Source organism: Molothrus aeneus, chromosome 20, assembly GCF_037042795.1.
Source record: "Molothrus aeneus isolate 106 chromosome 20, BPBGC_Maene_1.0, whole genome shotgun sequence".
Taxonomy (NCBI): domain Eukaryota; kingdom Metazoa; phylum Chordata; class Aves; order Passeriformes; family Icteridae; genus Molothrus; species Molothrus aeneus.
Window position 1 is genome coordinate 3179656 of NC_089665.1, and position 20263 is coordinate 3199918.

A 20263-nucleotide genomic window follows, 5' to 3' on the forward strand; every position below is an offset into this window, starting at 1 on the left:
CCCTCAACTTCACATGCTATCCAAAACTGCAGGCATTAGGAATATGTCAGAGGGACCCCTAGGGGCATTTTCTTCAAGCTAAAAAAGAAACTGCCACTTTGAAAATCCAGCAAATTTGTGTGGTGAGATGCTTCAAAGAGCATACTGGTTAACAGGGATATTAAAATCATTCATGGCTGCTGAGTAATTATTCATGTCTCTAAGCATTGCTGCTGTGATAAATGGATACGATTCGCTAACTAAATTGTAACTATATCAATATAAAATAAAGGAAAAGTATATGTGATTAGTGTTACAAAGCAGATGGGCCCCTTTGCAGATGTGACATGTGAAAAACAGGATACAGGATGTGGTATTGAGATAAGCAAGATCCCAAAACAGAATTGGCCTTAGAATGAACAAAGCTGGGACGATTCCAAGTATATGCTTGATTATATTTAACATACTTGATTGTATTCATTTATATGAAAAAATTGCTGCTCAATTAAAATTGCTGCTAAATTCAATTTTGTTGTTTTTTAGACATATAGAACTTCATAACACAGTTTGTGATTCACAAATTTTCCTCCAGCCACACCAGCCAGGGACCAAGTGTGTCTAAAATGAAAGCCAAAAAGGGCTGTACACAAGCTGGCAGAGCAGGAGAGGTCCCAGCCACCACCAGGCTTAGATGGCCCTGCAGAGGATCCTAGGCAGGAGACAGAGGGACAGGAGCAACTGGAGTGCCTGAAAATCACATTTAATAATGGAAAATAAAACGTGCACTAACAATCAATGCGCAACAAAACATAATCCATACATTGTATAGAGATGCTCCAGAAGACCTTGAAATGAGGCAAACACAACCTTATATAGACATTATCTGAGGGCAGGGAACCAATGAACAGAGAGAATCAGAAACAATACCTTATATGGAACACAGGATTACCCAATCAGAGGGTGGGGTTCGGAACATTACCTTATATGGAATGACTTAATCTACATAACTGTTCCCATCCTTCCTCTTTTTTCACCCTAACTTCACTACATGTTTCCTGTCTTAGCCTCCCAGGGCCTAATATTGTTACCTTGTGTGGCCAGCCCACAGCCTGTCCTTTCCAGGATGGACTGCCACATCTCCCCCTTTTAGTTTTTCTTAAAAAAAATTAAAAAGATCTCAAGGTCTTCTATAGTATCTTTCGGCAAACAACTTAAATTTAGCAAGACTAGCATAAATAACTCCTTAAACAAAAACAAATCTTGGTATAATTATTGTCAAGTAAATAAAATTTTTAACAAGCAACCTAACATAAACACAATCACTTCTATAACCTACATGAACAATTCTATTTTAATCAACAAGAACAGTTGCCTTAGTGAACCTTTAACTTTTAAACTGTTTTACCTGACAATGTGTAATATTTGTAAAAGTAATGATGAAAAGCAACAACAGGGAAATTGGTATTAATGATGATAAGTATTTTTATAGCTACTGCTGATATTTTTGAGTTAAGAATGAAATGTGGTAATTATTCAATGGCTTAAAATAATAATATGGTTTTGGGAAGTGATTAAGATTAAAATCTTAGGGAATGTATACAACTAATTAAGATTGGCATCTGACAATAAAAGATAAATAAAATCATTAAGTTGAATTAAGAAGACAGACAAGAACTACACCACTACAGAAACAGAAATATTGAATAAAATAAACATTTGGAGGGAAATGAAAACCACAATTTTCATATAAGGAAATTGTATAAAATGTGTTGAAGTAATTGCTATACAAATGCACAAAATAATTGATTAAATAATTGCAAGGTTTGATAACTCTATGGGATAAACTTAACTACTACTTTAAAGTATATTAAGTAAACCTGTGGACTCAAATGGTAAAAAGATAAATAAGAACTAGAACTACTTTGCTAGATTGTTACAAAAGGTATACTAAGTGACAACTAAGATATAACGGAAGGTATAATTGTTGCACTTTGTGTAATCGAAATCATATAAAAATTGATTAGTGCAATGTATGAAATTAACTATTTACATTTCTTAAATTGAAAACTGGACAATATAACAATATATTGTCCAAAAATAAAAGCTGTTCAATTTGTTGAAATAGACTCAATTAACTATGTTTAAACCAAAATTTAAACACTATAAATAAAATACTATCAAATTTATACAGCTCAATTAAATCATTTAAAGTTTAAAAAATGAAGACGCTTCATCTACCTGACACTTGTAATAAAATTTTTTGGTTGTTAAGCTAATCTAAAAATCTAATAGTTTTGTTGAGACAATAATTATGTTTTTCAACATTGAGTGGTGTTGATGTCGCTGATGCCAGGGTGTTATTTGCTAAAGTTGGTAGATGATATAAAGGCTGAAAAGATATAGTTGCCACTAGGTATTGCCTAGTAATATCTGAAGAGCTTCAGGTGGTAGGTTTGGGAAGCTGATAGGCAGAATGGTGATGGTGTTTTACTAATTTTCTTTTTCGCGTGACGTTGTCAGTGCTTGGATCTCCACCTTGGCTTTGTTGCTGCTCAGGTCGGTGACGCCATTTTGTAGGATGGTGTTCTTGTTAAGATGGTGGCTTGGGAGGATGTAGGAGAATGGCTGGAAGAGGAGGAGGGAGGAGGAGGTGGAGTGGCAGGAAGAGGAGGGTCTGGTGGGTCCAAGATGGTATGACCATTACCATCCTGGACCAATGGAGAAGAAGGAGTAGGAAGACACAAGATGACAGAAGGACAGTAGCTCATCCGTGCCTCATGGCGGGTTCCATCTCATATCTTACTCACAGGGAGCAAGGGAGAAGGAGTAGGGGACAGCGCTGTCTCGGTTTAGGTAGAGGTGGTAGTGGCTAAGATCACGTGGAAGGCAAGGGCATGTGAGGTGCCACGGAGTCCCTTTTTGTAAAGTTTTGTTCCCACCAAGTCCCAGAAATCAACGTAAAGTTGTTAGTAGCTGAGGAATTGCGGAAACTACAGAAGACCCACTTTAAAATCACTTTTAGTGCACATTTCTGAACTTCCTTCCTATGATTAGCCAAAAGTATTTTTAACCGTCCATATATATCCCTCTGCTGGTTAGACATTCTCAAAAACATTTCACTCCCTCCGATTCAGCAATGGGCCAATGTCCCCCCTGTCCCTCTGGCTCATCTGCAGTCCATCACAGGAATCCTCACCTCTTCAGTCAAGGCAAGGCCAATTTCCTGTCGCCCCTAGTCCACCATGGTCTAACACCTTCGGAGGGACAACCTCTCAGTCAGCACCCCTGCTGATCCAATCCCAACAGCACCCTGAATATCAGTGTCCCTGTTCGGGCGCCACTTGTTACATTGCATCTGAGGAATGCAGCTTTTGAACTGGACTAGCCAGGAGCTGTGTAGCAAAATAAAAAGGGACAGGAATGACCGGAGTGCCTGAGTATCAAAGTTTAATAATGGAAAATAAAAGGTGCACTGTGATGGTGTTCACAGGGGTTTTCGGATGAGGGAAGCGACAAAGGATCTGACTTCATGTTTCAAAAGGTTTGATTTATTATTTTATGATAGATATATTACATTAAAACTATACTAAAAGAACAGAAGAAAAGGTCTCATCAGAAGGCCAGCTAAGCTAAGAATAGAAAGGAATGATAACAAAGGCAGCTGTCTCAGACTCTCTGTCCGAGCCAGCTGGGCTGTGATTGGCCATGAATTATAAACATCCAAGATGGGCCAGTCCCAGATCCACCTGTTGCATTCCACAGCAGTAGATAACCATTGTTTACATTTTGTTCCTGAGGCCTCTCAGCTTCTCAGGAGGAAAAAATCCTAAGGAAAGGATTTTCATGAAAAGATATCTGCGACAGTGCACTAACAGTTATATTATAATATGCAACAAAACATAATCCATACATTGTGTAGAGCTGCTCCAGAAGACCTTGAAATGAGGCAAGCACAACCTCATATAGACATTACCAGAGGACAGGGAACCAGTGAACAGAGAGAATCAGAAACAATACCTTATATGGAACACAAGATTACCTAATCAGAATGTAAGAAAGTGACCTCCACCGCTGGACAGCGAGGAAGGACGTACAAGGCTCTAGGAAGGGGTAGAGATATGAAAGGCAGAGCATCCGTTTTGAAGATGAGCCATGTGGCTGGTAGTCATGGGGGAGGGCTCCCAGCGCTGTAATTTTTCCTTATTTGGTCTTTTTGTTGTATTTTTGATTTGTATTTTTAAAATTTTCAAAAGTGAATGGTTGTTTCTCATAAGGTGCAGGCAGCAACACCTGTAAATCTGAGCGTGAGACAGCTGGACTGTACATTGAACAAAAGACTTTGGTACTCTGCTGGCAGCTTCTCCATTAAGCCAGTGTCCATAAAGAAGACAGAGGAGTCCTGCAACTTTATTTGAATAAAGGGAGAGAGGCCTTGGGTGCTTTCTCACTTGAGGTCTTGGAGGGCACAGCTTCCTTTTATCCTAAACTCCCAGTGCCATGTTGCCTTCTTCCTTTCCCCATTGGCCGAGGTACTAGGAAGACACAACCTTCCTGAACCATCTACCATGTATGCCTCCTTGAATCTGTCATTTTTCCCCAAAATTCAGAAACTCAAGCTTGTGCAGACCCACTTGACTGTTTCAGGAGTCAGGCTGTCTGGGCTCTGCAACAATCCTGCTGCTTGAACTTGGTAGAGACATTAGGACCCATTTCAAAGCCATTAACACCCATGCCTTCACCCACAGAATTGTTTGTAAAGACATTAGCACACATCTTCCCTAGCAGGGTAGACTTCAAGGGCAGCACTGAACCCTGGAGCTGGAGCTGCCAAGCCTTGCCACAACTGGGATGGAGCCTCTCACAACCCTTCAGCCTCCATTTGATAAGCTTTAGCCTTGGATAAGCAACTTGCTTTAAGCTGTCAAGGCCACAAAGAGCTACAGGTAATGTCTGTGCAGCCATGCTTGCTTTGTGCACTGCTGGAAGGGTCTGGATACTGCAGGAAGGAATGGGTTGCAATGACTCCTGGAAAACAGTCCAAAACTGCATTCTTGGTTGCAGCTAAGACGTAGTCTTACTTTGGCAACAGCTGAACTCTTCAAAAATAAAAATAAATAAATAAATTTAAAAAAAAAAAAAACCAAAAAAAACCAAAAAAAAACCAAGCCAAAACTACTCAAAGAGGGAAGCAAGACCTCGCTCTTGGCTGCATTATTACTTTCCCAGCCTTTCCCTAAAGCTGGTGGAAGTAGGGTCCTCTAGAGACACCCTCTGGCCATGCTGCCTGCTGAGCTGCATCTCACAACCTGGGATTGCTCTGGAACATGTTGCAAAGGGATTCCTCAAAAATGCATTCAGTCTTCTGAATAAAAGCACAGATGCTGTTTATGCTGTTCTTTAGTGTCTCGGTGCACTATATTTTTAAAAAATTATTTGAATCAAAGCTCTCATTCTTTAATTAAACTTCATTTAGTTGCCATCTGCCTGGGATCAAAATGGCTTCATGTTTTGCAACTCTTAATGAGGATTGTTATTGCATTTGTAAACACATAAACACCACCCCCAGCCCCCTCCGAAATACCAAAGAGTTTGAAAGGTGATAAATGAGAAACAGGGCTCAAGCGTTAAGATCTGCATCTTCACTCATCTAATTGTAATTGCCGGGAAAATTAATCCACAAACACCAGAGGTCTATGTCATAAAAGCAGACAGAAGTGTACTGTAACTTTATTTGAATAAAGGGAGAGGACATGATGCATTTCCCCTGGGGTCTCTCAAATTTTTGGAGGACACAGCCCCCTTTTTCTCCTCATTTCCTGACTGCATGTCCCTCTCTCTTTCCCCATTGCCTGAGGTACTTGAGAGGTACAGACTTCCTGAAACACCTAAGACCCCCTTCTAATGTAAACCCCACCACTTTGTCTTTTCCTTGCGTCACTCAGTGGAATTTCTTGTGGAATTTCTTATGGAGTTTGGAGTTCTTCCCATTATTTCTTTCATCTCTCAGTATCCAATTTTATTTCTCGGGAGACCTACAGTTTGTAAAGACAAATCTCTCATTCCATTCATCAATCAATGGAAATCCTTCCCATTGTTTCTTTTATCTCTCAGTATCTAGCTTTATTTACCAGCAGACCCACAGTTTGTTTCGAAGGACAAGTCCCTCATTCCTTTCATAATGGAGTGGCTCCAATTCAGCAATTCCCATAATCACATCATACACAAAACCCATGTGTAGAAATACTTCACCACTGCAGGATCAAGATTAGGGAAGCTGTGAGAGTTAAAGCTGAGGGAAACTAGTAATTAAGTGCAATCTGACTTTTTTTCAAAGTAGGTCAGTATTTCTGGGTCACAATGTTACTCTTAAGCTTTGATTCATTCTTTCAACTTTCCTGCTCCACTGAGGTCTCCATAGAGTGTGCAAGTCTCACTTCACCCCTACTGTTTTATTTGGCCTTTGCTCTATTTCAGCAATGAAGTGTGAACCTCTGTCTGATGACATTCCCACTGGTAGTCCAGACCTCAGGATAATTTCTTTGAACAAAATCTTTACCACCTTGCCAGCTTTGTTGGTGCGGCAAGGAAAAGCTTCTCGCCATCCTGAAAAAGCATCTACTGGTACCCATTTTGTGGAGAAACCTCTGCAAAGTCTATTTGCCAATAGTCTCCTGGTCAATTGCCTTTCTAGACACAGTCCCAAGTGCAGGCTGCCTAACCTAATGTGTCTTCTTCTTTAAACAGGTTGGACACTTATTAACAATGTTTTTATAATACCAAAACATGAGGTTCCAATACTTCTACCACAGGGTCTATTCCCCCGTGAGCAACCTTCTGTTGTTTCTCTGCCATTTTCTTCATAAGGTGTTGGGGAATTATTATGTGTTTGCTGGGTGTAATTCACCATCCTTCAGTACTCTTTTCAGCATCTAACAATTTTGCCAATTTCTCATCTTCAGCCTGGTAATCAGCAGCCTCCTTGTCCAAATCCTGGTACTTCTTAGGCAAGAACAACAGGATGTCCCCACTGACAACCTCCTTGGCTGATTTTTCAGCCAGGCCATTTCCAATATTTACTGGCATCTCTCTGAATTGATGAGCTTTACAATGCATTACTGCCACCTTTTGAGGTACCTGCCCCCCTTCTAACAACCTCTGTATTATTTTTCTATGTTTCACAGGAGATCCCTGAGAAGTTCATAGCTCCCTCTCTTTCCACGAGTTCATGTAGACCTCTCCAAAAGTAAATTTCGAATCAGTCCATATAATTACAGTCTGATCCTGTGAGAGACACGATGCTCTGGTCAAACGCAATCAGCTCTGCTTTCTGAGCTGATATGTTGGGGGTCAGAGCTTTGGCCTCTGTTACCTTGTGCTGAGTTACCACCACATTCCCAGCTTTTTGGATTCCATTTTTCACAAAGCTGGTCCATGAAGCTTCTTCTTCCATGAAGAGGTCCCAGTTGGCTTCAGAGATCTCTCCTCTCCTCTCTTGAAAACCCAGTGTTCATGAAGGAGAGAGACGAGTCCTGCAACTTTATTTGAATAAAGGGAGAGAGGCCACCTTGGCACACACACCCACAAAGGTTCTGTCTCTCTCAGGTTTCTGGGGCACACCCTCCTTTTATCCTAAACTCCTGGCCACATGTTGCCTTCTTCCTTTCCCCATTGGCCAACACACTAGGAAGGTACAGCCTTCCCAAACTCCTTACCACATGTTCCCCCCTTGAACCTGATTTTACCTCAAAGTTCAGAAACCCAAGCTTGTGCAGACCCACTTGACAGTTTCAGGAGTCAGGCTGTCTGGGCTCTGCAACAATCCTGCTGCTTTAAGGCAGTAGAGATATTAAGACCCATTTCAAAGCCATTAACACCCATAGAATTGTTTGTAAAGAGGTTAGCACACATCTTCCCTGTCAATCCCCTCTCTTAGTATTTTTTAATTTGTCTTTACAAACCTTAGGCATTATTAACTTAAACTTTTTTTACAACCTGGCATGATATAAAGATTAACTCTAGAAACATCCCCTCCCAACTTTTCTGCATCTGGCCCCTGCAAGAGGTGCGGCAAGTAAATACAGAGAAATAGAAAAGAGCAAACACAGTGAATGAAGAAGACATTAACAGCTCATATTAGCCTGCTAATCACTAGAGATCCTTGTTGATGATCCATGGCTACTGATGACTGATGAGGCCTCCCATCCTTTTCCTCCTGCTGAGAAGTCCAGATCTCTGGGGTTTTAGAGACCTTGATTGAAATATGATGGACCCATCTGTGTTCAGCTCTCCTGACTGCTGTTCCTTCAGTCCTGGTTGGATGTTATGAACAGCAAAGTCCAAAGGCAGCATCTGTGCTAACTGGGCTTTCTGTCAATGAGATTTCAAGAGACACAGTGTCCTGGACATGTAGTGGTATATATCTTCCCTCTCCCTGACACATTGAAAATTAATTCCAAGGGGAATGATTTCCTCAGGGTTTGGCTCTTAGTTTTGCCCCAGCTAATGGCAAAAACTATGCCCATGGCTTCTTAGTTTCTGTCAGCAGTTTCAAAGGTGTTTCTTTCTTTGTCCATTCATCATTTCTGCTTGACCTGAATTCTCAGGGTGCCAGGGGGTATGGAGGTCCCACTGAAGTCTCAAAGCAGCCATAATTCCTTGAAGGATCCCCCTGTAAAATGAGCTCCCCTGTCCAAGTCCATTGTGCCTCCACAATCTCATACTCTGGAATTACTTGTTCCAAAAAATACTTTAATAACTGACACAGTAGTTGCTGATGTGGCCAGAAACGCCTCTGGTCACCCTGCCAGCTGGCATCCTGTTATGAGTAGAAAAGCTGCCCATTTTTTTAAAGGTTGCAGAGTTCACAGGTTGAGCCAGTTGCTGCCAAGGTGGAGTCCTACCTGTTTGTTGTTGTAATCACCTGTTGTTAATAGTTTTTCGTTAACTACCTGTTGTTGATGGTTAGGAATTCCCTTTTTTGTCAAGTGGCACCCTGCTGCTTCCTGGAGGATGGCACCCGGGACGGTGAAGAGGAGGGGACATCGGAGCTGGCATGCAAATGAAGAAGCCCCATACCAAACCTAGCAAAAACCCCCAAAAACAACGAGCCAACACGGAACTGAGGGATTGAAGTGATGTCTAGACGTGAGGAACAGAATCCAGTATCCGCTAAGATTTTTAATAAAAGCACTAAAAGGAGAAAGATCTCCTGCCCTATGTATTTCAATACCACCACCAGAAGATATTTAAGCCCTTTTGTCCAGGGCATCCTTGGACACGTAGCCCAAGGTCATCCCCTGCCCTGCACTCTCCTTTGTAGTCTGGCCATCAGCTTTAGCTGGGCAGCCCTCAAGGGCTTGTTTTGCTAAAATGAAAAGCCCCAAAGCAGTACATCTCTAGGAAGGTCTCTGCCAATCTTCAATGACTCTCTCCGTGGAGTTGTTTTAGTTTTTGCAGGGTCAAAGCTCCTGGCATCCACTGTTTACTGTCCTTTATATAAATTCTCCCCCCTTTCTTCTGCCTTAACACTTTTCATTATCTCCAACACCTCTGGTGGAAAACAGCACCATTTCCCCCTCCCCATCCTCCCCAGAAATGGCTGGGGAGCAAAAGGGATCAAAAGGAGGATCCCAGAGACCTCTGGCAAAAGTGCTGCTTTTTGAACATCTCCATTGGGCAGCTGATGACCTAGAGAGCCCAGACAGCCTGAATCCTGAAACAGACAAGTGGCTCTGCACAAGCTTGAGTTTCTGAATTTTCAGGTAAAATGACAGGTCCGAGGAGGGATATGGGGCAGGCAGTTTGGGAAGGCTTTACCTTCCTAGTACCTCAGCCAAAGGGGAAAGGAAGAGGGCAGGATGTTTAGGATAAAAGGAGGCTGTGTCCTCCAAGACCTCAAGAGAGAAAACCCTGCAGGTGTGTGCACCCAAGTGACCTCTTTCCCTTAATTTGAATAAAATTGCAGGACTCCTCTGTCTCCTTTGTCAGGAAAATTAATCCCCAAACACCAGAGGTTTATGTCCAAAAAGGAGACAGAGGAGTCCTGTAACTTTATTAGATTAAGGGAGAGGTCATGGGGCATTCCCCATGGGATAGCTCAAAATTTTTAGAGGATGCAGCTTCATTTTTCCCCTAATTTCCTGGCTGCATTTCCCTCTCTCTTTCCCCATTGCCTGAGGTACTTGAGAGGTACAGAATTCCTGAAATGCCTAATACCCCCTTCTAATGAATACCCCTCCTGTTTTTCTTTTGCCTTGTGTTCTTTTTCTCTAAATGCAAAGAAGTAGCACAGTCTTGAGTCAGTGACAGTCTGCATCAATTAGGGGAATTCCTATGGAATTTACGGTTCTCCCCATTTCTTCTTTCACCTCTCCATATTTGGCCTTATCTACATCAGGCCCACAGTTTGTTTGTAAAAACACCTCCTTCTCATTGCTTTCACCTTTATGGACAGTGGCTTTTCATAGCCTGAGTTTCTGCACACCTGCAGCTGGAAGAAAGTCTGTCACCCCCTCTCAGCCCCTTTTGAATGATTTTTTATTCTTCTAACACCACGCGTATTTATCTCCTGCAACTCAGGATTATTCTGCAAATCAAAAAACTAAATCAACATACACCTCCATTCCACTCCTTGTACAAAGCAGCATCAATTGCAAAATGGTCAGTCCCATTAACACATCACTTTTTGAGATTGCTTGGCTCATACATCAGCCACCAAGCATGACAATATTCAACAAGTTGTTTTCATGTCAGGGGATCACATACACACCCCCCACCCCACACCTTTTCCAGTTCCTTAAAACACAACTCAAGGGGAGATTTTGGGAATTCCTTCTCCCAGGAGCTATGAAGATAGTCCCACACCACATTTACCACCTTACGAAAAAACCTTTCTATGTTTTTAAAACCTCTTACAATTTTTTTTAAATAACCTTTTACAACCTTTTAGTAACTTTTTACAACTTTTTCCAACCTTTTCCAGGACTGAAATTGTGCTGTGGGCATTCCTGTGTTAGCTAGTGCATGATCTTACATATGCCAGCACAGTTACAAAAACCTCTGAGCCCTGCATTGCTTCTGTTAACCACTTCCAGTTTTCCAGTTAGCTGGGGACTTGTACTCCCTTAAAAGTACACTTTTCTAATTAGCTGGGGACTGGAAACCTTTTGATAGTCACTTATGTAGTTTTACAATAATTTTTAATAGAAAATAACAAATTATATCATTACTTTTATAACCCAATTGTATTATAGAGCTCCATTTCTGGAGGGATTCTCTGCTGCAGCTTATGGTTAGATATAATTTTATACCCTCAATAATGCCTTAATAAAACCCAGAGGTTTTGCCTTGAATTCATTGGATTATAGGATCAAAGGATTTCCCTGAAAAGAGCTTTTGATGCACACCAGAGTCCTCCATCCTGTAAATCCAAGGAGTATCAAAAGCATTGTCCCATCTGGGGTCACAAGTAAATTGTTGTCAAAATTGTCAGGATAAATCAAAAATCAATCAGGATAAATAAGAGTCTCTAACACTGTCTTTTCAGTGTTAGGGAGTAAGGCATTATTTTATTCTTGGCCCAGAGGTGTGTGTGGCTGACAAAGTTCTGGCCTCCACACAGATGCTGATACAAGTCCTTTTCACTTATTTTTTACACTTTTAGCAAACAAATAAATTAATGTTCATGGGTTCTAAGTTACATAATTCTTTTCATTAATTAGCATTCTATCCTCTATTGGTTATGGATTTCTTACTCTTCATGCTAATTTGATCCACATTCCTTAGTCCTCTTATCATCTTTTTCTAAGACAGGGGGTGTCCAACTTTCCAGGCCTTAATCTCTTCTGTATCTTCTGGTTACTCCAACGTCCTAGCAGGGTTATAAATTTAAGATCCCATGTGTCCAATCTTCAGCTCCCTTTGGCTTTGTTTATTGAAGCTTGTCAGGGTGGGTTTTAGCAAACTTAACGTTTCAGTGATTTAATGATCAAAGTAACAATAAGAGCCTGTAAAGAAACTTAATTAGTGCTGGCTGAAAGTGGGCACTGCTTGGAGTTAATTAAAACAACTAATTAAGTTAATAGTTAGGAAAGTTCTATCATTTCCAACAACAAGCAAGCCCAGGCACCAGGGCTGGAGTTTCCCACCCCAGCCACAGAAAATGGAAAATGGATGTTGTGGCCCTGCAACTCTTCAAAATCCCAGCAGGAATTATTGCTATTCACTGCTCAAAATGCATCTGTCACCAGAACCCAGCAGTCTCCAGACCCAGCTGGGGGGCACTGGAGGTGCCAGGGGGATGCAGATTTCCCAGCTAAGCAGATGGAGCAGGGCACAAGCTGCCTTTAGTGAGTGGAGCTCAGGGGCTCCATATCATGGATCAGGAAACTTGGGGAAGAAAACTTGAGCCCAGTGTTGTGACTCAGCCCAGCCCCAGTGGCACAGCCAGCCCTCCCCTGCCCCATCTTGCTCACCAGGCTCTGAGCTGGGCATGCTGGTGGGGGAGAGCCTCTTTGCTCAGTTTCCATTTACAGCCTTTATGATTCCATTCAGCTCTCTGAACGAAATCATTAGTCCCCAGCACAGTTCCCATTCCTAATTTAACTCTGGTGCTTGCATTCACCTCTGCCTTTTGGCAGCATCATCAGAGCCTGTGTGGGTACAGCACTCCAGTCCCCAACCCTGCCAGAGCCTCCAGCAGCAGCCTCAAACATCCCTGTCATTGCTAAACCATGCCAACATCTTCAGTGCCATGGCATTGCTAAACCATGCCAACATCTTCAGTGTCATGGCATTGCTAAACCATGCCAACACCTTCAGTGTCATGGCATTGCTACACCATGCCAACACCTTCAGTGCCATGGCATGGCTAAACCATGCCAACACCTTCAGTGCCATGGCATTGCTAAACCATGCCAACACCTTCAGTGCCATGGCATTGCTAAACCATGCCAACACCTTCAGTGTCATGGCATTGCTACACCATGCCAACACCTTCAGTGCCATGGCACTGCTAAACCATGCCAACACCTTCAGTGCCATGGCACTGCTAAACCATGCCAACACCTTCAGTGTCATGGCACTGCTAAACCATGCCAACATCTTCAGTGTCATGGCACTGCTAAACCATGCCAACACCTTCAGTGTCATGGCACTGCTAAACCATGCCAACATCTTCAGTGTCATGGCATTGCTAAACCATGCCATCACCTTCAGTGCCATGGCATTGCTAAACCATGCCAATACCTTCAGTGCCATGGCACTGCTAAACCATGCCAACATCTTCAGTGTCATGGCATTGCTAAACCATGCCAACACCTTCAGTGTTATGGCATTGTTAAACCATGCCAACACCTTCAGTGTCATGGCATCTTTTATGTCCTCAACACAAAAAAATAAAATATAATAAGTGTGCCCTCTTATGAGACATCTGCTTGGTGGGGGTATAAACTGCAAAAAAGCCCTTTTCAGACATTTGGGAAGACAAATTGAGTTTTTATCTCTGAATCATGTTTCCTAACTTGAGATGCCACAGGTTTGAATATCAGGCAGACACAAGAAAGTCTCAGCTTTTGATGCCAACTGTTCAGATGTTAAACCATATTTCTAACTGGGGTCACTGATACAGACTTCACCACTTTTGTGCCATATCCTACATTTACTTGGGATTTTGTTATCTTGTGTGATCATTTACATCTTAACTCCAGAGCAAATTCAAGTCCAGATCCAGGAACTGCAGCTGCCTTGAAACATGTCTACTCCCCATCAAATAACACTTCTACCCAGCATCAAGTAACACTTCCATGCCCTGTCCAAAGCCTTCTCATGGCCTGAAGAGACACAGACTCAAGCAGAGTGAACACATGTAAAACAGACAGAGCAGCAGATTCCACTCAGAAAAACTGTCAGGAGTGATTTTGACCCTCTGTCTGCCACCATCTCCCCACCAGGAGGCCACAGCTGCTGCTGTTGGGGCAGGTTTGCTGTGACAAGCGTGTGGTGACCCATCCTGGAGGGACACCCAGCAATGGTCACCTCACAGTGAGGCCTCATATCCCTGTTTATAATGACTCCAAAGCTACAAGGCCCAGGGCTCCTGCTTCACTGGTGGCTCATGCTGGGCTGCATTTACCTGCACACAAGCCAGGATGTTTCTTCTTCTTGGTTTCTGACACTGACATTCCCACAGTGTTTCACCCATGCTCAGCTGTCAGCAGGCACAAAGCACAAGTTAAACACATGCAGAGGGAAATAACAGCATTTGCTTCTGCTGCCCAAGTCCAGGAATGGAATGGAAATATAAGGGCAGGAATGTCAAATTATATTCCTCAATTTATTGGTTTGTTTATTATATGGGGGAAGGTGGTCCAGGGTACATGGAGGAGTCTGGGGCCACCATGCATGCACTCAGCATTGCCACTTGCAGTGGTCCAGTGTTGTGGAGCCTGTGGAGCATCAGTGTGATCAGCCTGCAGAACAGGAGACACAGGGAGGGGGGACCTTCTTGCTTAGAACCACCTGAAATGTTGTAGCCAGGCAGGCAGTGGTCTCTTCTCGCAGGTAACAAGAGATACAACAAGAGGAAATGGCCTCAAGTTTTCCCAAGGGATGTTTAGATTTGGTATTAGGGAAAATGTCTTTGACAAAAGGGAGGTCAGGCATTGAAATAAACTGTCCAGGAAAGTGCAAGCACCATCATCATCCTGCCACCATGCAAGAAAGGTGTGGATGTGGTCCTTAGGCATGTGGTTTAGTGGTGAACATGGCAGTGCTGGGTTCATGGTTGGACTCAATCTTACAGATCTTTCCCACATTAAACAATTCCACTATTCTACTGTGGGACCTTCTTTCCCCAAAAGGCATCAAAGCCTCCCATAAAATCACAGAATGATAATCATAAAGCCATCAATCATTAAGGACTTCAGTGGCTGAAAATTTTTCCTGGTTCAAATGCCAGTTAAATGCACACAGTGCAATCTTTCTGTGTCTTTCCAAGTCTGGGATGGCAGGAGACTTGACACAGGAGGGCTTGGGGGGATCTCACCTCTTGGGGGGGCCTGAAACCTCCTTCCTTCTTAATCCAAATGTACTTTGGCTTAGGAGCCAACAGAACTCATGGGTGAAGGTGACTGATGCTTGGGAGGCCTGGCTCCCTCCTGTCACCACTGCAGTTTGGTACCACTCCTCTGGCAGCCCTGCACATGAACACCACACACCTTTGAGCTAAATTAAATGAAGCATTAAAACATTTCAGACCTCTTGGCTTCAGGCACTGATGACACTAAAGATTTACTGACCTGCCAAAGCCCAACAAGGCCTGTCCAAAGGGGGCCCTTCTGCCCTTATTCTTACCTATAAATGTTATTTATCAATAAGATATACAATAAAATAAGTACTTTTAAGAGCAAGGCAACACTTTTTATTTTTATTTAAAAAGGCCTTGATGGCAGGAATATAGTGTAAAAATCATTGGAAAAACTAAAAGGCATCGATACATATTGGAATATACACTTTTTACATAAATTACATTTATTTATTTTTTCTTTCATTTGAGGTTCTTATTTGATATTGAGGTCTAATAGTTAATAGGTCCTGGGATCTGGACGTTTAGACCACCATAGTCTAACATGTACATGTTCATGGGCCATTGCTGAAAGAGAGGGAGAGAAAAAGAAGGCAAAAGTCTCCGTTAGGACACAACACAAAACCATGCAAACATCAAATCTCTGACATGTTCCAACAACTGGCTGTTGCTCTCACTTTCCAAGTAAGAGAAAAGAACCAACCCCAAACCAAAACACCATTAGCAAACTTGACAAAAACCCTTGAAAGTTTTTATTTTTCTTGTGCATTTTTGGGAAATTTTATTTGGTATCATCCGCAACTGAAGCCAAGCCCTGAAGGAGTGCAGTTGTATGCATCTCCCTGACTTTATCTCCTCTTTTTCCTGTTTTGTGGCATTCTAGAACTCTGCATTGCTCCCAGAATTGAGCTAGAGGTACACCCAGCACAGCCTGGACTGTGGGGAAGCACCAGGTTCTGCTGAGGGGCACCACAGACCCGAGATGATGTCACCAGCACTCGTGTTTGAACGCAGGGGGGTGGAGGGATTTGCCTGAGCCTGTCTCAGGTGCAGCACCCACTAAAGCTGAGCACCCTGAGGCACACTGCAGGAATGCAGGAGAGCCCCTGGGGGTGTCAGGCTCGCTCTGCTGACCTTCCCCAGACGAACCCTGCAGAAAAGGACAGCCCCACAGGTGTGTCTCCTCCTTTGCCAAACCTGCTCGTGCCATTTTACATCACTATAGTGTTTGTCAGGTGCAGGGAGGTGGTGACAGCTCGAGCAGAGCAGAGCAGCATCCTGAAGCAGAAAGATAGGTAGGCAGTAACCCCCCTAATATCTGGAAGGCTTTACCACAAGCGAGATCTGATTTGTTGATGATGTAGACTCCATATTGGAAGAAGAGGAAGAGGAAGAAGAGGAAGAGGAAGATACCGAGTTCCCTTCGGAGATCCTCTTCCGCTTCCGTTTGGGAACACTGATGTCTTTGTCTGCAAGGAGAGAGGGAAGGCATGAGGTGCCCAAGCCCTGAGAGTGCTCCCTAAATCTGGGGACTCCTTTTGCCACTCTGCCCTTGCCCTCCACCTGGCATCCCCCTGCTGTGCTGCCACTGGGGGCACAGGCTGGGCCTCCATGAGTGGCACAGAGCTGCCAGCTTTGCTCACACTGCAGGCATGCTCTGCCTTGCCACATCTCCCTTCTCTATTCACCCACCTCTTTTCATAAAACATAGGATTGTAGTTATCTCTAGGACTGCTAATTCTGACATGTTTGATTAAAACTGTTTGAGATTTATCAGGATGACGGGACAGAGAAACACATTCCCAGTGATGACAGAAAACTTTGTTGCCTTAGAAATTCAACTGCTAAATGATGGCTCAAATTAAGGGCTTTAACCAGGGAATAAATTGCTCATGGTGAGTAAATTGCTAATGGGAGAGGGATAATCACATCCTGCAGAACATGCTGAAAGTTTGAGCCAAACAGCCCAGTCTTCCCACAGCTCACAGAAGTGGAATCCTCCAAGAGGATAGTTTACTCTGGAACAGATGCTGAGCCTAACTTTTTGTAGGTAGGATCTTCTCCCCATCCTGCCTCGGGGATGTGGGAGGTTCAAACACCACCTCACAACTCCCATCCATTTTCTCTCCCGCAGTGCCAGGAAAGCCACAGTTATGTCCCAGCCCTTCCCTTACCTGTTTGTTTGGCCTCAGTGCAGATTTCAGCAAATGGCCTGTGGAAGACACAAGGCATGAGTCAGTGGTTTCACCCTGTGTGCCTGCCTGTGCTGGGACACAGCCCAGACCCTGACCCTGAGCTGACTCTTCCAACACCCCCTTGTGTGGAGAGGGGACTTGGAGCATCCCCAGTGCATCCTGGAGAGAAGCAGCCTGAAAGAGCTCAGCTGGGTCTCTGAGTTACCAGCCCCATGTCACATCCCTTCCAAACATCACCATCCCAAACTGCACAAGAAAGAGGGGACAAATTGGCCCTGTAACTCTTCACTGTGCCCACCCATGGGCAAGAACCACAGGACAGTGGATGCCAGGGATGGAGCAGGTCCTCCACAGGTGTGTGGTGGCTCTGGTGGCCTCAGGGTGAGTTGCTCTGCTTATGGCTGAAGAAGCAAGGACAACCCTTAACAAACAGAAACATCCCCCACCACAAAGCTGGGAAAACTTACTGGAGCTGGTTTATAATCACTATTCGGATGCTCTCCCGTGCCTTCAGGATCTTCTCCAGCCGATGAATGTCGTAGGTGTTGGGATTTCTGAACGGGATATCGTCCGGCAGCCCCGTAACCTCCACAGAGTCAGGACTGTCCCTGATGAGTTTATAGGGCACCATGACAGGCCTGTTCAAGCCCAGAGCCTCTCCTGTAAGGGCAGAACAGAGGACAGCACAACAGCTTTACCCTGCAGTGTTGGAACCCAGGACATCCCTCTGGCTGCCCTGGAGGACTTGAGCCCCTGCCAGGGGGCTCAGAGACCTTGACACGCAGCCAAAGACACCTGTGGCCTTGATTTTAACCCATGGAAACATTTACCAACCTTATATGAAGATTTACAAGCCATGAGAGTTTAAATAGAATGTAGTTAATTTATCACAGGGTGAATAGTAGAATTTTGGGTTTTTAGAATGAGGGTTCAGAAGCCAAGATGGAGGAATCTGGGCGTGCCTTGTCCTTCTTCTTTCTTCTTCTTAGCCTCCATCTTCTGCTGTGATGGTGGCACTTTTGGATGGGTTTAGAGTAGAAACACTCTGTCTAATGCAGGTGATAGGTATTGGAAAATTATTGTAAATAAAGTACTCGTAGTTTTTAGTATAAAAAGATAACACCACTCTGAGGGTATCAGTGTGCCTTGGACTGAGTTGCTAGACAGATCTCAGCAGGTCAGGAGAAGAATGTTATAGATAACAGAAAATAAACAACCTTGAGAACCAGAGCCAAGGAATCCTGACTCCTTCTTCAATCTCAGGGCTGGGAAAAAGAGACTTTCTGACACCTTGGGGTCATCTTGAGCACAGAAACCCTGAGACTGCAGGGCTCCAGAGCCAACCAACTGAAGACCAAGAGCCCTGGGGGACACTGGGATGCCATGGCTGTTGTGGTGCCCAACCTTTGCTGCAGTCACATCCCACCCAGCCATTTTACATGTACCTGCCCAATTTATTGTCTGCTCTGTTAGTCTCTATTTAGAATTCTGCCAGGAGCCTCAGGTGAGTTCAGAACACACACACACTGCCTCACTTGCCCAAGCCCATGGCTGGACCAGCAGCAGCAGCATGCAAGACAGCCCAGGACAGAGGGGAAATGGAAGAGATTTGCCCATTTCCTCTTGCCTCTGTACATCAGCAGGTCTGGGGGTCACTGGGGTGGAGTATCAAAGCCATCCTCATCATCACATCACATCATCACATCACTCCTGCCCATTTCTTGAATCAATTTATCTCTTTAGCCTCCACAACATCCTATGGCCGTGATACAGCTCAGTTTAATTTCTTGCTGCATTAAAAGTCAAGGTTTACTTCCTTGTGTACAAGTAAACCTGCTGCTCACCTCTCTGGGTACCCCTTCATTTCCTGCTCACTGGGGAGCAGAGAACATCCCTACCTCCTGTGCTGTTTGTGACTGTAAGAGCTCCCACCTTGCATCTCTGCAGCCCCAAAACCTGAAGCTGTTAGTGGCTGCACAGCCACATTTCTGGCTTTCCTCCCACAGAGTTTGTCCCATCAAAGGCTGACATCAGACTGAACAAATCCTGCTGCTGTGCTGCATTTTGCCATAACCCCTTCCCCTCTCCAAGGATGAAGCTGTCAACAAGAAGGTAATGGTCCCACCTGCCAAGAGTGAGACACAGAAACATCCCTGGGGACAAGCTGTAACATGGAGCAGCAGGACAATATCTGTGCTGCAGCAGCTGCCATGGGCTTGGGCTATAAATAGAGGCCTTTGTGGAAATAATTTTAACTGTGGCTGCTCTCAGCAGAACCAGCCTCACCCTGTGATGCCTAAAGCAGAGACTCACCGTATTTTTCATTGAAAAGCTCTTTCACTTGCTCTCGCAGAATCACCTTCTCTCCAAGCCTGTTGGCATCGTCCTCATCTGCAAAAGCAAGAAAGAACAGGGGTCAACTTCACTTGTTTCCTTCTGAGCCTCTGGAAAACCAATCTCACTGACACAATGCAGGACAGCATCCCTGTCCCTCTGGGCCTGGGGACACCTCAGAGGTGCTGCTCTGTGCTTGCACCCTGCCACACCTTTCAGAGCTGGGCAAAGCAGCTCTAAAATGCTGCCAGATCTCCATTTGCCATGTGCTGCCACAGCTAAAAGCATTTTACATCTACTTTTCTGGTAAATGACTAGAAAAAATGCAAAGCAGTGAAGACTCAAGCCCTCAGTGCCATGAATGCTCCCACAAGGGACATCAAGGAATGAGAGAGCACTTTTTTGGCTAAGCTCCTGAATGAAGTATTGTTTTATAACATGCCATATAATCAGCTTGGCTTTCCTAGCTTTTTTAATCATCCTCATTGTGCTAAACAGTTTCTCTTCCATTCTCTCATGTCAAGCATTGTGCCTAAGCCAGTAGATTTTTACACTCAGCTATTTAGCATCCTCAGGAGGCTCCAGGACAAATGATTGGGGTCATGACCTTAACCTCTGACCTAGAGTCAAATGACCCTAACTCTAACCTGTCCCTTTAATGCCTTTTTTCCCC

The 20263-nt window shown here is 43.9% G+C and overlaps 1 protein-coding gene across 7 annotated transcripts in view; it reads right to left on the reverse strand.

The window, feature by feature from the left end:
- Window positions 1-15374: 15374 nt before the first annotated feature.
- GTF2IRD1 (GTF2I repeat domain containing 1) overlaps window positions 15375-20263 on the reverse strand; it is a 71044-nt gene continuing 66155 nt past the window's right edge. For 6 of the 7 annotated variants that reach the window (XM_066563340.1, XM_066563342.1, XM_066563339.1 and 3 more), the window contains 5 exons: window positions 19570-19647; window positions 17724-17916; window positions 17236-17273; window positions 16394-16530; window positions 15375-15628 (listed from right to left, as the gene is read on the reverse strand). In XM_066563340.1, coding sequence (XP_066419437.1) covers window positions 15554-15628; window positions 16394-16530; window positions 17236-17273; window positions 17724-17916; window positions 19570-19647 — 521 coding nt within the window. In that variant the 3' untranslated portion in view covers window positions 15375-15553. The remainder of the gene's footprint in view (window positions 15629-16393; window positions 16531-17235; window positions 17274-17723; window positions 17917-19569; window positions 19648-20263) is intronic. The other variant, XM_066563341.1, reaches the window with a different exon arrangement.